General features: G+C 44.4%; 1 protein-coding gene across 3 annotated transcripts in view; it reads right to left on the bottom strand.

Moving 5' to 3' along the window:
• Positions 1 to 14,590, bottom strand: part of Ccdc91 (coiled-coil domain containing 91) — a 173,787-nt gene that overhangs the window by 34,957 nt on the left and 124,240 nt on the right. For all 3 annotated transcript variants that reach the window (XM_052175315.1, XM_052175316.1, XM_052175317.1), the window contains 3 exons: positions 13,361 to 13,453; positions 13,204 to 13,272; positions 11,670 to 11,846 (listed from right to left, as the gene is read on the bottom strand). In XM_052175315.1, the coding sequence (XP_052031275.1) occupies positions 11,670 to 11,846; positions 13,204 to 13,272; positions 13,361 to 13,453 (339 nt within the window). The remainder of the gene's footprint in view (positions 1 to 11,669; positions 11,847 to 13,203; positions 13,273 to 13,360; positions 13,454 to 14,590) is intronic.

Below are 14,590 nucleotides of genomic sequence, written 5' to 3'. Positions count from 1 at the left end.
AGGGTGGTTTTTCCAAAGATTATAAATATTGGCTAACTGATAGTAAAGTGAGTCTCTATGGGCAACTGTCCTCTTGACTCATTTCTCTTTTGCCCCCTTCCCGTTAACCTCAGAATTCTCTTCCAGGTATTCAGGTTCGTATGTGGCCGCTGGCGGCAACAAGATGTAAGTAAATATACAGATATAATGACAACTTTGAGTCTGTTTTTGTTGTGTGGATATGAATTCAGGATTCTGCACTGGACATCCAGGAGCATAGTGCATCCCTAAGAGGCACCATCTCTCCTTCCTGGAGAAGTCATTGTTGCCCACAGTTCGTCTCAGGGTGGGACAGATGAGGCTTCCCACCCTCCATGTCAGCATGTGTACTGAGATTGCATTTTTTGCTCTTGTTCATGTAGCCTTTTTTAGGAGAGACTTTTCACATCCGGATCCCTGGAATCCTGGCTCTTACACTCTTTCTTCCCCTCTTCTAGGAAGCTGCCTGGGCTGTAGGACAGACATGTCCACTGGAGACGGGCTCCCCACATCTGCTCATCTGTTCAGTGGGTCCAGTTACAGATTTTCTGGGATAGTCTCCATTGCTATAAACAGAGCCTCCTTGTTTGATGAGGGATGCCGGTGACACTTATCCAGCAAAGGTGTCTCAGGGACAAGAAGGGATCTCAAGCCACGCTTCTGAAGTTGGGTGTATGGGTTTGCTGATGGTGGCAGGCTGAAGAACCAGATTGGCCACATCTGTATGGTTACAGTCATCCCTGGAGGGCATCTACAACTTCGTCTTTTGACTCCTGAGTTCAATAATTTTAATATGTGTTCTTATTCGCTTGCTTTAAAAATACAGCCTCCTATACTAGAGAGATGGCACAGCAGTTAAAAATATTGACTACTCTTCCAGAAGACCCACACTCAATTCCCAGCATAGACATGGCAGCCCCCAACTATCTGTAACTCCAGTTCTGTGGACCTGGCATTTTCTTCTGGCCTTCATTGGTGCCAGGCATACTTGTATACAGACATGTATGCAGGCAAAACATCCATACGATAAAATTAAAATAAAAAAAAAAAACCTTAAAAGGAAACACAGACTTCTTTGTTTGGTGTGCATGGCTCTGTCTGAGGCATCAAGGGGAACTTTTAATAACTTCTTATCTCCCCCAAATCTTTCCTTCACTCTTTGTGCTCACGAGCAACCATCACTGTTCATACTTGACTCTGCTGTGTTTAAAGCATGACACACTAAAGGGTGGCAGCCTTGTTCTTGCAGCTGCAGCCTATGGCCTGGCCTTAAGAACAAAGCAATCTGGCCACCTCGCTTTCTTGGGACCATTTTTTCTAACAATGTACTTAGGTCTTTTATCTTGGATGTCCAGATTCCTCAAGAAAAAAAAAACAAAACAACTTTCATTTCCCATGGCCCTCCACCTTGTGAAAACAAGATAGAACCCTGATATGGGGGTCGCTGGGGAGGGCAAGGTTCTCAGCACTAAGCACAGGAGCTCACCTTTGCTGGCCAACTCTACTTCAGGAGAGCTACTTCAGAGGGGCTCCTGCTCCTGATTCTGAAAGACCTTGCCTTCTCCTTTCTTGCTGTCTTTTGTTCAGTTTGGGAGCCAACCCTTCCCTCTATGCAGTCTCCCTGTGGGCTTCCAGCTGGATGCTCTCTCTGGCTTCCCCTTTGAGAGGAGAAAATAGCACCGATTCTACTGCATGAGTGACTCTAGAGATCTCAACAATTTCAGATACACAGAAATGCCACTGAGGTGATGGCTCCTATAGAGGCACAAAGACCAGCCCATTAGATGATCCTGAATGTTTACCGCATTAACGTGTTCCTCTTCTGCTTCAGACCTAAGTTGAGACAAGAAGAATGCACTTAAATGCCACACCCCAAGTCCCAGGGAAAGTGCAGGTCTTAGGGGTAAAGGTTTCAATCTTCGGCCAGTGGCCAGGTTTGCCCAGGTTTGTCTTCTTCAGTGCCTTGCATGTTCATCCTCCCCCATTTCAGTGGCCACCACATGAGCCAGGAGGCCATCCTCCTGCAGGTTAAATACCCAGCCGTTTCCAGAAAGTGTTTGAAATGCTCCTGACTGGGTGCGTCATATTCAAGGCTGTCTCTAGACTGTGACCAAGGCTGCTTAGCTCTCGTCAGCAGTCGTTACATTCTAATTTGACATCATTCAAGTTTTGGGGACACTGGCAACGTGATGGCACCTAGTATGATTACTAAGAGCTCCTGCTGTACCTGGAGCCCAGAGAGTAGAGTCTTCACCGTCCTTCACTGTCCATCTGCAGATGATCTCGGAACGTACTTGCTCAATTCCCCTGGTTCAATTCCCAGGAACCACATGGAAGTTTACAACCATCTGTTACTTCAGAGCAGGGGATGCAATGCCCCCCTCTAACTACCACAGGCAATAGGCAGGCACAGGGTGTACTAACATACATGAAAACTCAACATTCTAGCACACAAAATGAAAATTTAAGAGAAAGAAGACAATGATAAGCTAGAGGGAACAATACGTATAAAATTCTATTCTTATTGATTTATTTATTGTTTATTTTGCTTTTGACTTTTGAGTGTGTCATGAACTGGAGGATGGCTTTGAACCCCTGCAATCCTGCTTCCACTTCCCAAGTGCTGGCACTACCATACCAGGCAAGGAGCTTGCATTTTCAATGGGTTACTTTTCAGGCACAATGTAAAAGCTGTAATGACTAAAGAAGCATAGGAACGGGGATGGCAGATGGGCAATCTGGGATGAATCCTAATGATGAGGTCAGTTGAGGACCTTTGGAAAATTCCACCAGACGCCTCCCCTCTCCTGGGAGAGAATGGTCATGGAGTACTAAGGGAACTCAGACCACGGAGATGGGGGTGAGGTGAGGGTGCGTGGGACCGACAATCTGCCACCTACAGGTGGGGGAGACCCACACTTAGTAGATATCTTATCCAGGGCAGACCAACCGTTGGCCGCCCACAGACAAGGGAAGTACTTCCCACCTCATTCCCTAAGGAACAATCAGTTTAAAAGTCATACTGTTCTGCCCATCACATTGTGCCTAGTGGCTGTTGCTCGATTCTACCCCCTGAAAACTGTATAAAAACCTTACCAGATAGGCTGTTGGGTGCAGGATAATGACTTCAGGGCACTGGAACAATAAATTCCTCTTGCTTTTGCATCGTTCCCCGGCTGAGTTGTTCACTGGGTGGTGGTAGTGGTGGGGTCCCGGTAAGCTAAGGCTGGTCAGTGTCTTTTTGTTTGTTTGTATGTTTGTTTGTTTTTACTAACCTGCATGCATATGGTGAAATACAGTTTTCTCTTTGAATGAAATAAGCAGCAGTCATAGAGGCGGAAGAGGCTATTCTAGGTGCTATACTCTTGACAATTAAGAATGTTGCTAAACTTTGTCTGTTACAAATAAAATTCCTATCAAAAACTTCAGTAAAAACTACAAAATAAATGAATGAATCAAAAATCAAGATATCAGTAGAGAGGTTTGGGACTGGGGAGGTATCTTGCTTGGGAAGCCTGGACAGAAATATCATTTCCTTTTCAAGATAGGTTAAGTAGTAATGTTCAATTTCATTGAGAAAATTTAGTCCCTGATTATAATACCTGTGACTTCTGAGAAAACACAGGCCCAAATTATAGTGCCTGTGTTTGGTTATGAGCCATTATGAAGAGTCTACGGTGTCAGATGGGATTGAAGAGTCTACGTTGTCAGATGGGATTGCACGGTCTAAGTATACAGGATCCTCTGCATCAACACCAATGTTAATGGCCCTGTGTTCTGTGTAGCCTGGGATCTGTTACAAACACACTTCCCCTCCTTCCCTGGCAAGGATTTTAAATTAACATGGAAATAAACCTGAGTAATAAATCTTCCCTTGAATATCTCTAAGGGGTACACTCTGTGATAACCCCTGACACAATGGAAGGTGTGTTTCTGCTTGTGTGTCCCTGTCTCAGAGGTGACGCCGCCACCGTGAGCACAGAGAGCTCTACAGGGCTTCTTCAACTTCCCTTCTTGGCCATCTAGCACTCAGGCCTGCTTACCTGAGGTGGACTCTGCTATCTTCTATCCTTCTCTCATTTCTGATAGACTCGGCAGCCATGAGAAGGTACTGATTACCATCAACATGGGTCATTCTGACTCCTGTTTCTCTGAATGGCTGGGCCATACAGAGTTTGGGGCCACTCCTGGGGACACCCATACTGCTCTGTACTGCTAAAGGGGCTGACAGAGACAGCTCTGGCTTCTGTTGCTCAGCTGTGTACACGGGAAACTCTGATGGGTGCAGGATGGGTGTAGTTCTGCATCTCAGCATGGCCTACTGTCATCCTATGTGAATCCAAGTGTATGGTTACAGCCACCTCTGTTACCAGAGACAATCTGAAGCAAACTGTTATTTATAATTAGAAGATGACCACACTCCATTTAAAAAAAAGTCACAGAGCCCTGTCGAGAAAAATTTTAGTTTGCTCTAAAAAGCACCTTCACCTTATCCATTCCACAGGACCCTAATGTGGCCCCCGACTTCAGACAAGTATTTGTTTCAAGAATTAAAAGGAAAAAATAAAACTAGAGTAATAAGTAAGTCTTTAACATCTCACAGGTACCCCCACCTGGGTACTTCCAAGCAGAACTTGGTTTAGTTTCTCCTTCCCTATCTATCTGTCTACTTGTGCCCACTCCTCATGCCCTGCCCACTTCCTCATGCCCTGCCCTCCCCGCCCCACCCCCAGTTGCTAGCCCTTCTCTTGGTCCTCTCAGCAGCTTTTGACTCTCATATGTCACCTGTACTCACTTTTGCTCCTGTCCACACTACCAGAATGATAGCGGATCCAGCTACAAGTAGGAGCGTGAGCATTTGCTTGCACCTTTGGAGGTTTGACTTGCTTTGGTCTGAGTTTGGTCTTCTCAGTTAATAGACTACTTTCCAGATCCATCTGTCTTCCTGCAAATGTCATCTGTGCAGCTAAGTAGAGTGCTGTGCTCACGCACATTTCCATCATCCATCATCTGTTGATGGACATCAAGGTTAACTCCACTGGCTTGTGATAGTACAGTTAATAGCCACGGGTGCACAGGTGTCTTGACAGCACGATGTGATAGACCTGTTTCTCCAGTTACCTAACCTCTTCTCTAGAATTATCTATAGATTATCAACAGGTATCACATACTTAACACAAAGCAGATTCTTAATCCCAACAAAACTTGATGCTTTCTCAAAAATTTTTCTATAGTCAGACGGGACCCTGAGGTGGAGAAGTTGGGGGTGGGGGTGGGAAATTTCACCTCTAGGAGACAGGCAGCCTGAAGCTGGCAAGGTCAGCTGCCTATTAGGATGAGCTATAGAACCTTTTTAACTTCATGGTGGTGTAGGCAGGGTAGGGCTGCAGTCATGGCTCAGTAAGCCTGAGGACCTAAGGTTTGCAGAGTTTCCATCTGCAGAACCCAAGTAAAGATCTGAGCATAGGAAGGCATGCTTTAATCTCAGCATGGGGGACAGACAGGTGTTTCTGGGTTCCCACAGTCACCCCAGGCCTAATCAGGGAGCCCAGATTCCAGAAAAACAGTCCATCTTGAAAGGGAGTGAGGAGCAAAACCAAGAAATAAGATTGCTGATCCCAGCTTCTACCTGCACAGAAAGGAACCTAGGTAAGGAGCACACACTGGAGCGAGGCAGGACCAGCCATCAAGTCAGGTCAGACACAGCAGCAACTGACCAGAAAAGAGCTGCCGCTCCCTGGAGGTGAGCATCCAGAGCTGTGACAGTCATTGATCAGCCAGCCCCTCACAAGGCTTCTACTTCCTATAGGAAGCCATGCCTCTCCTCCTCCTCTGAATCCTTACAGAGGCTTCTTTGTCTAGAATAGCCTATAAAATCATGGAGAATAAAACTACCTGAATAATCCTGAACATGAAGAGCACCACTATTGTACAAATAACAATGTCTCATCAACTTTAGTAATACTTCATTTTTGAGGGACTTTCCTAAGGAGAACAAGGACATTAGTTATACACACAGCTACAGTGCTCCAGGGTAGGGAACAGAAAGTAGGGGGAAGATTTCAGATTCCTATCACTAATAAACTAAGGGGAAGTCTATTTATAAATTATATTTCTGGCCTAACCACATAACTCATTTAGAAAAATTAATTAAACTCCTAGGAAAAATTTTAGGGCAATTTATAATAACTTATTGCTTTTTTTCAATTAGTTTTCTCTGGGGAATGCAATTAATTCATAATGTGATGCCTACAAATTTATTCAGAAATTTGGGATAAGGCCAGGTTTGGCAAATGTGCCTGGAACCCCAGCATTCAAGAGGCAGAGGCAAGATGATCAGGGGTTCAAGGCCATCCTTAGCTATTCAGTGAGTGTGATTCCAGCTCTCTGCATGAAAACTTGTCTCTAAAACAACAATAAAACTCTGGATTCAATATAAGATCATCACAGGAAGAATCTTCCAGAAAGTCTATTCTTCAGTGGCAGGAACTGCATGCCATTGTCTAAATGTCTATTTTTTTTCTTTCTTTTTTTCTTTTTTCTTTCTTTTTGATTTTTTGGATTTGGTTTTTTCGAGACAGGGTTTCTCTGTATAGCCCTGGCTGTCCTGGAACTCACTCTGTAGACCAGGCTGGCCTCCAACTCAGAAATCTGCCTGCCTCTGCCTCTCAGAGTACTGGGATTACAGGCATGCGCCACCAGCGCCCAGCTAATGTCTATTTTTCTTATAGCTGGTACTTTATACCTATAATAATCTTACTTCTCATTTATTAATTTACTTTTTCCCTTATATTGAGAATATGAGGGAAAAAATTCCAACTGTCATATGAGATGATTCCAGAAAAGAGCAGAGAAGGAAGCTGTGAACATACAGAGCCAACAGCCACATGAGCAGAGACAGCCCTCACGAGGAGCCACGGACACTTAAGATGAGCTTTCTCCCTGAGTGAGCTCAGACCTAGGCACATCAAAGCTCCCTGAACATGGCCACATTGAGCTCTTTGCAGTGGTGGACTGCCCCACTGACCTCTTTGTGGGTGCTCATGGCACTGGCTTCTGTCTCACCTGTGACAATACAGGCCAGGAAGAAGGGTGCTGAAATGTGTAAGAACAAAGAGCGTCACATGAGCGCTCTGCACAGTGACAGAACTTCATGGTTTCTTCAAGGGAGTAGAAGAGTTACATTAAACCTTCACTTTCACAGGGATACCTGTGGGGCTAGCCTCTACCCTACTGGGGGCCGGGGGAAGGAGATGAAGTGAGTCAGAACATGCCAGACAGTTGGAGCTGACAGGATACACATCATGGAGCTTCAGAGCTATTGCTTATCTGACCAGGCTAATGACTGAGGAGCCCAGGGGAGGCAGCTGGTTTTGCTAATGCACAAACACAAGTTCAAAACATCAAGAAAAATAAACACAGAACCAGGTCCCAGACAAAGGGACAAAATAAATGTGAAACCCATCCTAATGAAATGGCTGACTTATCTGACGGAGAACCTGGTATCCACAGGAACGTCCAATAGGTTGTGAAAGGTAAGCCGCATCACTGATGCCAAGGAGGCCCTACCTCGCCCTGCAAGCATGGGTGCCGTAGGAAGACAGGTCAAGGAACAGGAAGTGTGTGCATTGTTGAGAGCGTGGGCAGCACAGATAAGTCTCAAAAGCACCTCTAAGGCAGCTCCCAGGTCTACATACCCATAGAAGATGACTGAGAGAATTCGGTAGCTAGTAGATAAAGCCTGTTGATTCAAGAGGAGACTACAGCAAGAGCTAACGCAGAATTGAAGGAACAGGTCTAGCTATGAGCAGCAGAAACCTGGGGACACTGAGAAATTTCTACATGAAACTTCTACATGATACCTGATCCTGTCAATCAATCAACCAAACAACCAGACAACCAGCCAGACAACAAACCAGACAAACAGCCCACCCAATTACTGTGGATGATCACACAGGATCTGTGTGGTCAGATAGCCACTCATATAGGTTAACTTCAGTTCCTGATGTGTCTTAGGACATGACTTTTTCTGGAACACATTTGGTGAGCTAGATACTACTTGAACCTCCTAGGAAATTTAGGGGTGGGCAGAAGTCAAATATAAAGCTCTCAAGAAAGGTCAGTCAATTGTGTCAATGCAGAAATCAATACAGGTTCTGAGAGACAGTAACAGTGGGGACATGCGATCTGGGTGTCAGTACTCACAGGAGCAGCGGGAGTCAGGCAGAGCTGTAGCACACATGCTCTAGGTATTGAGAGCAGAAGGCATCATTCTGAAAGTTCACAAGCAGCCTTCAGAAGAACTGTAATTTTAGAGGGGCCCAGGCATTCGTGATACAAAAGACAGAGGCTTATGGATTCAGAAAACTATCTCCCCTGAGTTCCTTGTGGTGCAGAATAAAGTCTTAAGTCTTTTAAGCCATTACTAGGGATTACTTGCTAACTGTCTGTCTATGTATGGACTGTATTTTCCTGTTTCTTTGAATATAATTTCTAAATAACACACATTTAAAATACAAAGCAGCTTCAGAAATAGATCTTTTCTATCCCTCTGAACTAATTCCATGCCATGTGACTGCTAAAATATAGCTTGTTTGTTTGGGATGTTTCATGAGGTAACTTCCTGAGATTAATTCTGCAAAGCCTGTAGTATTCCTCCTATGTGGTTACTAAAGTTTATTAGTGCTTCAGATGAGTAGTGGTCCATTGCAGGAGGGGCTGAGATTTTGTTTCTCTCTTGAACCACTGAACTTTAAACTAGTGGTCTGCTGTGACTAGAGGATATAGATTTCCTTACTTTCTCCAACCCAGCCACTGAGTTTGCCACCCTTTTCTGGAAGGTTCTGTTGCTGGGGCAACCTGGACACAGTCATAACAACTCTGTATCTTAGTCTTAACATTTTGAATCTTAGCTAGGTGAGCTGGTTCCTGGGCCCAGGAGGTGTGTGACCCTCAAGAAGGCAGAACTTTTCAAAGCCATTTGTAGAAAATGAGGTTTTTTTCCCCCAGATCTTTCAAGTTTTTACCATCATCTACTTTGCCCCAACAGGTATTTCTGTAGCTGAGGTGATAAGGATCACCATTTTCTGTCCCTGACAAACATCCTAGACATAGAGCTTTTCCACTGTGGCAGTGAGGATCTGGTGTGAGTTAGGGACAGGAGTTGGGAAATGACCAAAATACATGGCATTCATTTTTGAAATACTAAAAGAATTAATAAAAATACTACACTGAATAATAGAGGCAAACAGCAGGTGTTCCAAGAAGCTGCAGAGCCAGTAACTGAAGTAATTCATAGGCATGTAGTGTCTGTGAGGTGGCAAATGCTGCACCTCCTCAGTGAGCCCTGAGGTTTTCATATTTAATGCCCTGCCCAAACTTGCAGCTAGGAAGATGGAAATGAGAAGAGAGGTGGTTAAAATTTTATGAAGCAAGCTTAGTAATATTTAACCATTTTTGAATAAACATTGATGGTAAACAAAAATTTGGAAAAATATAATTTTGATAATTTTTGGCAAATTTTTCCTACTTTTATAAAGCTATTTTAGTTACACTTAATTCACCACTCTAACAGGCTTGCTTAGGGTCTTCCTTTCAAAAAATGTTAATATTTGCCTAATTCCTTTTAAGATATATATAATTTATAATTTAAGTATTTAATTAATTTGGAATACATTTTACATAGAAAGTTCAGAAGGCAATGGGAAGCCAATTGCAATATTTTTTAAATTTCCTAATTAAAATTCTTTTAAGAATTTAATAAAAGTATAAATTGTCTTTGCAAAAAAATCTGCACAAATGTGCATTTTTGTGTAATTTTAATGAATTCCCAGACTTCCTAGAACCCTTCCAGGGAATACAGACCGGAAGTCTGGATGTGCACAGGGCCACCTGGCTCTACATACTCTGTCACATGATGATACTATGTACCAATCCGAGGAGGGACTGGGTGGCTCTGAACTGTGCCTGTTCTACTGTTCTAGCCTGTTTATTCCCTAATAATAGCGCTGTTCCAGCTAAACCAAGCTCATCTCTGCCTGATTCTCCTCTGAACACTCTCCTTTTCACAGCAAGCTCCTCACACCTCTGCAGATTTGCTTTCTCCTGCGGGGTGACCGTTGAGCACTTGCCATGACCAACACTGGACACGATGCCTTAGCTAGGTCCTCGCCATCTCAGTTGTAAAGGCTAGGTTACTGTTTTGTCACTCCTGTATCTAAAGAAATAAAAGAAGCACGAGGGAGAAAATGGCAGTCACATCAGCTGTGGCTACTACAGAGTAGAGTGTAAGTCTGACTGAGGCTACTTCATGACTATCCTGAACACCCAGGTGAGGTGTGAGCTTCAGAGATTTCCACAAAAGTCATTTTCAGTTTCCTTGAGCATAGGCTTCAAGCAGTGAAGTGAGCAACAGTTGATGACTATGCTGAAGTCAGCACGTGAAAATGAGAGCTGTTTATGAAGTCTCTGAGCTCATCTGATAGGCTAGCTCACTCACACTGCTCTCTCATGGCCACTCCCCTGCCCAGTGCTCCCTGCCCAGAGCTCCCTACCCAGTGCTCCCTGTTCAGTACTCCCTGCCCAGAGCTCCTTGTCTGGTGCTCTCTGCCCAGTGTTCCCTGCCCAGAGCTCCTTGTCCAGTGCTCCCTGCCCACAGCTCCTTGTCCAATGCTCCCTACCCAGAACGCCTTGTCCAGTGCTCCCTGCCCAGTGCTCCCTTCCCGGAGCTCCTTTCCCAGTGCTCCCTGCCCAGTGCAACCACATAGTTTCCACTCAGATAGGTTCTATCAAAATCCTACATTTCTAGGAATCTTCAGTTCATTCTTAACTTACAAGGGACACATTTTCTGATGTTTGTGCTTTGAGACAAGGTCCTTTGAAGCCCAGGCTGGACTCAAACTTACTATATTACTGAGGCCAGTCTTCAACTGCTGATCTTCTTGCTTCTATTCCCGAGAGCTAGTATTTACAGGCAGGCAGGACCAGGTCCAGTTTTGGAGGGGAAACATTTTAAAACATAAGGCATGTTGTTCTATACGTTATAGATGCCTGGCAACTAGCGCAGAAAACAGGCTTCCGTGAAGGTTATGTTTGCCTTTTTATACTTGTACAAAGGACAATCATTCAAGCACTTCTGCCCACAGAAAGCCAGCATGAATGCTCAACTGTGAAATGAAGCTAGGGAAGATGAGTGGGCAGATGCTGGTCTGTGGGACAAGCTGCCCACTGAGGCCTTCCTCTCATGGCGCCATGGGGATATTTGTGAGGCTGTGGTAGCCATTGCTGCCAACCCAAGGTGCATGGGTATGTAAGTCAGACATAATTTATTTGAATCTCACTGTTGCTAACCAAATGCATTATTTACTGCATGAGTGTGTGCTCTGTGTATGCATGAAAGGTGGGAGGGGAGAAAGAGAATGAGGAAATGAATGGGGGAAACTTAACACAGAATGTTAAAATGGAAACATGGATCCTGATCCTGCCAACATCAAGGGAAAAGGCAAAATATGTCATAGGGTTCTTAATAGGAGAAAGAGAAAAATTATCGAAGTATGTGAGAAAACAGGTCAGAGTAGAAACACTGTGATGTGAACTGACCCCTGTGAGGGAGGGCGGGGCTGCGAGGCACCAGGCTTCCGTGACTTACTCACCTGACTCATCCTCTGCTGCTCCTGCACGGCCGCCTGGATGGCCTCTGCTACCCTCTCTTGATCTCTGGCATGTTCTGTCTTCCACATTTCCCTTTCCTCAGCATGAACTTTCTCCAGATTTTCCCTTTCTTCTTCCACCGCTTTAGTGATGACATCTTTCATCGCTTCTTTCTCAAGCTTCAAAACAAAATGATGGAAGCAGAAGCCTTAATGATAAGGCCAAACTCAAGCCAGGAAACTTAACCCACAGTTAGTCCCAACACCGCAGTTTTTATGCATATTAAATAAAGGGACAATGTATTCAGTCATTTTTAAACAGAGCTTCATTCTGACTCTGACCTTTCTGCACTTTAAAGAAATCAAGCATTAGTGTAAAGGAGCAGGCATGGAAATGTAGGTCTTAAGTTAGTTGTGATAAGGAAAGTACATGAAAACTGAAATATGTCTTTCGTGTCTGTTACAACACATTTTATTTTCCTAAATTTTCAAAGACTCCAGTAACTGACACATAATTTCTAAACAATTAGTATCTGGAAAGTACTGATGGTCAGGGTCCACTACCTCAGGAGTCTTTGTGTCTCCTGGCAACCTAACCGGTGCTCTTCAAACCCAGTAACCATCCCATCACCAACCTCCCTAAGTCATGGAAGGCAAATGGGAACTTTCCCCATTGCTACCTTCCTCAGTCTACCCCGGTCTCCATCAAAGGGAAGGCTTTACCTTCTCCTCTACCTGGGTCCACTCTCCTCACTCAGAACTTGGCATGCATCCTGACAGACGTGCTGAAATCACCTTAGAACAGCATCTACACTTGTGACTTTGGTTTTAATTTGCCCCTCACTTCACACTCACGTGCCCTTACCAGCACCCTCCTAGGTTCTGCAGCGAAGGCCTGTTTCCTAGAATAACACACTTAAACCACGGCCCTCACATCTTCCTTAGCTTCACACTCAGATCCCAACTCAGTATCGAAGGCTAGCCGCTTCTCAAGGCTAAATTCTAAGGTTAGTTATTATTACTAAAAAATATTTGACTATGGATATATAACTTACACAGTCAGGATAATTTACTTAGTTACTTGTTGCCTTATTGGTGCATATATTTTTATTCAACTGAATGTTTCATAAGAAAAAGACAAAAATTGTAATGGTTCTTAGATCAGCACCTTCAACCAAGTGAGATTACACATGCTATTCAAAAACCAGACGTGATGGTTACTGAACCTACTTTTGAGTCACAAGCATATATGTTTATTTCTGTCTTCCTGACTCTCTGGTGACATAACTGGTTTTAAAGAAGTAACTAATAATCTGTACTGTAAAGCCTTCCAATGCCAACATGTCACAGAATATGAATTAACAGAAATATGAATGGTCATGTTGTAGGTCAAAAAAGTGAAGGAAAATGCAATTCTGGAGTGAAGCACTGTTCAGTGACACCGTTACTCTGTTAATGAGATGGGATGTCATTCCACCAAGAAGAACACCAGCATTATGGTCAGGCATGTCCTCACAGCCTGGACAGGCACACCGACCTTTACAGCGGACTCCAGTGTCTCTTTGTTCCTCTGCATTTCCTCCTGTAGGCACTTTCCCAGTGACTCCTGCAAATGAGAAAACAGCAGGGAGGATGCAGGCAGGGAAGGCACAGAACTGCTCCCTCCCCAGCCCTGGAGGGTACAAAGGCCTTACCTTCTGCTCCTGTGACTGCTGAGTCAAAGCTTCCTGGATTTTTTCTCTTAGCAGTTCCTTCTCAGTGTCTAGCACTTCTAGGAGCCTCTGATGCTACAAGGAAAGACATCTGAGCTATGATGGTGGCTCTGAAAATCTACCAGTGAGCAAAACAGAGAACATCTGTACCAGTTAACAGCGAGAACTGAAGGAAACATGGGTATTTTAGCAATGAGGGTACTGGGTTCAGGAAGCCAGAGCTGACATGTCTCAAGCCATGCTCAGGACTCTGCTGGACTCTCAGGTTCAGCCAAGCATGTGGCTCAAGATCTGGCTTACACACGATGACCTCACACGGACAAATCAACTGTAACATGAAATGTGTGCACAGAGCCCCGCCTGGAGAGAGGTCTCCTAAAACGGGGTTTTACCATGCAGCAGCAAAAGCACTCAGAGCTCAGATGAGAAAAACTAATCGTTGGCTTGAGGGGCACCTGTGGAGTAAACACATGTTCTGTGTGTCTAGCTGAGCTCTGTAGAAGACAGAGAGATGAACAGTTTTTCTCACTCTAAGATTGCACCAGTTTCTAAAATGGAACCTGTACAATCAAAGAAACATCAAGTGTGCACAGCCCACACTCACTCCACGCACAGGGGGCTGCACCACATCCTTCACTGGCAAGTGTTTTCTGAACGGAGGTTTCTAATCCTGTTCTACTTTTAGAGCCTCAATCGAGTGACTAGGGTCCTGGCTAAGGCCATCTGTTATTCTCTAATTACACCGTTACTTCCCATCTCATTTCTGAAAAGCAATACAAATGTAGTTTCTCCTAAAAGGCAAGTCCAGTCTAACTATAATACAAACCATGATTCTGAAAAATTACTGGTACCATGTGAATCTGTCAAGGTCAGCTACCTGCCAAGTGAGTAGATTGTACAAGCAGTGACCACATGAAAGCCTTAGCTTTCACCCCACAGACATGCACAGGGTCATAGACAACATCCAATCCACTTTAACTACATATAGGAATCCAGGCCTCAGGTCTGAGAAGGAACATGCCAAGTTCAATGCTTAAAAGTAAGAGAGAAGGTTAGGGTACAGCTCCATGGCAGAGTGCTTGCCTACCATGTACAGGGTCCTAGGTTCTGTCCCGAGCATGACAAAAGCCACATTAGAGAATACACACAAAAGTCCCACCCAAGGCAAGTAGGCTAAAAAGTGATAAATATGAAGCTAGGAAGACAGTGCAT

The sequence above is a fragment of the Apodemus sylvaticus genome, chromosome 2, assembly GCF_947179515.1.
Source record: "Apodemus sylvaticus chromosome 2, mApoSyl1.1, whole genome shotgun sequence".
Lineage (NCBI taxonomy): Eukaryota > Metazoa > Chordata > Mammalia > Rodentia > Muridae > Apodemus > Apodemus sylvaticus.
The sequence above is the reverse complement of the archived record's forward strand: the minus strand, read 5'-3'. Positions and strand labels throughout refer to the sequence as shown.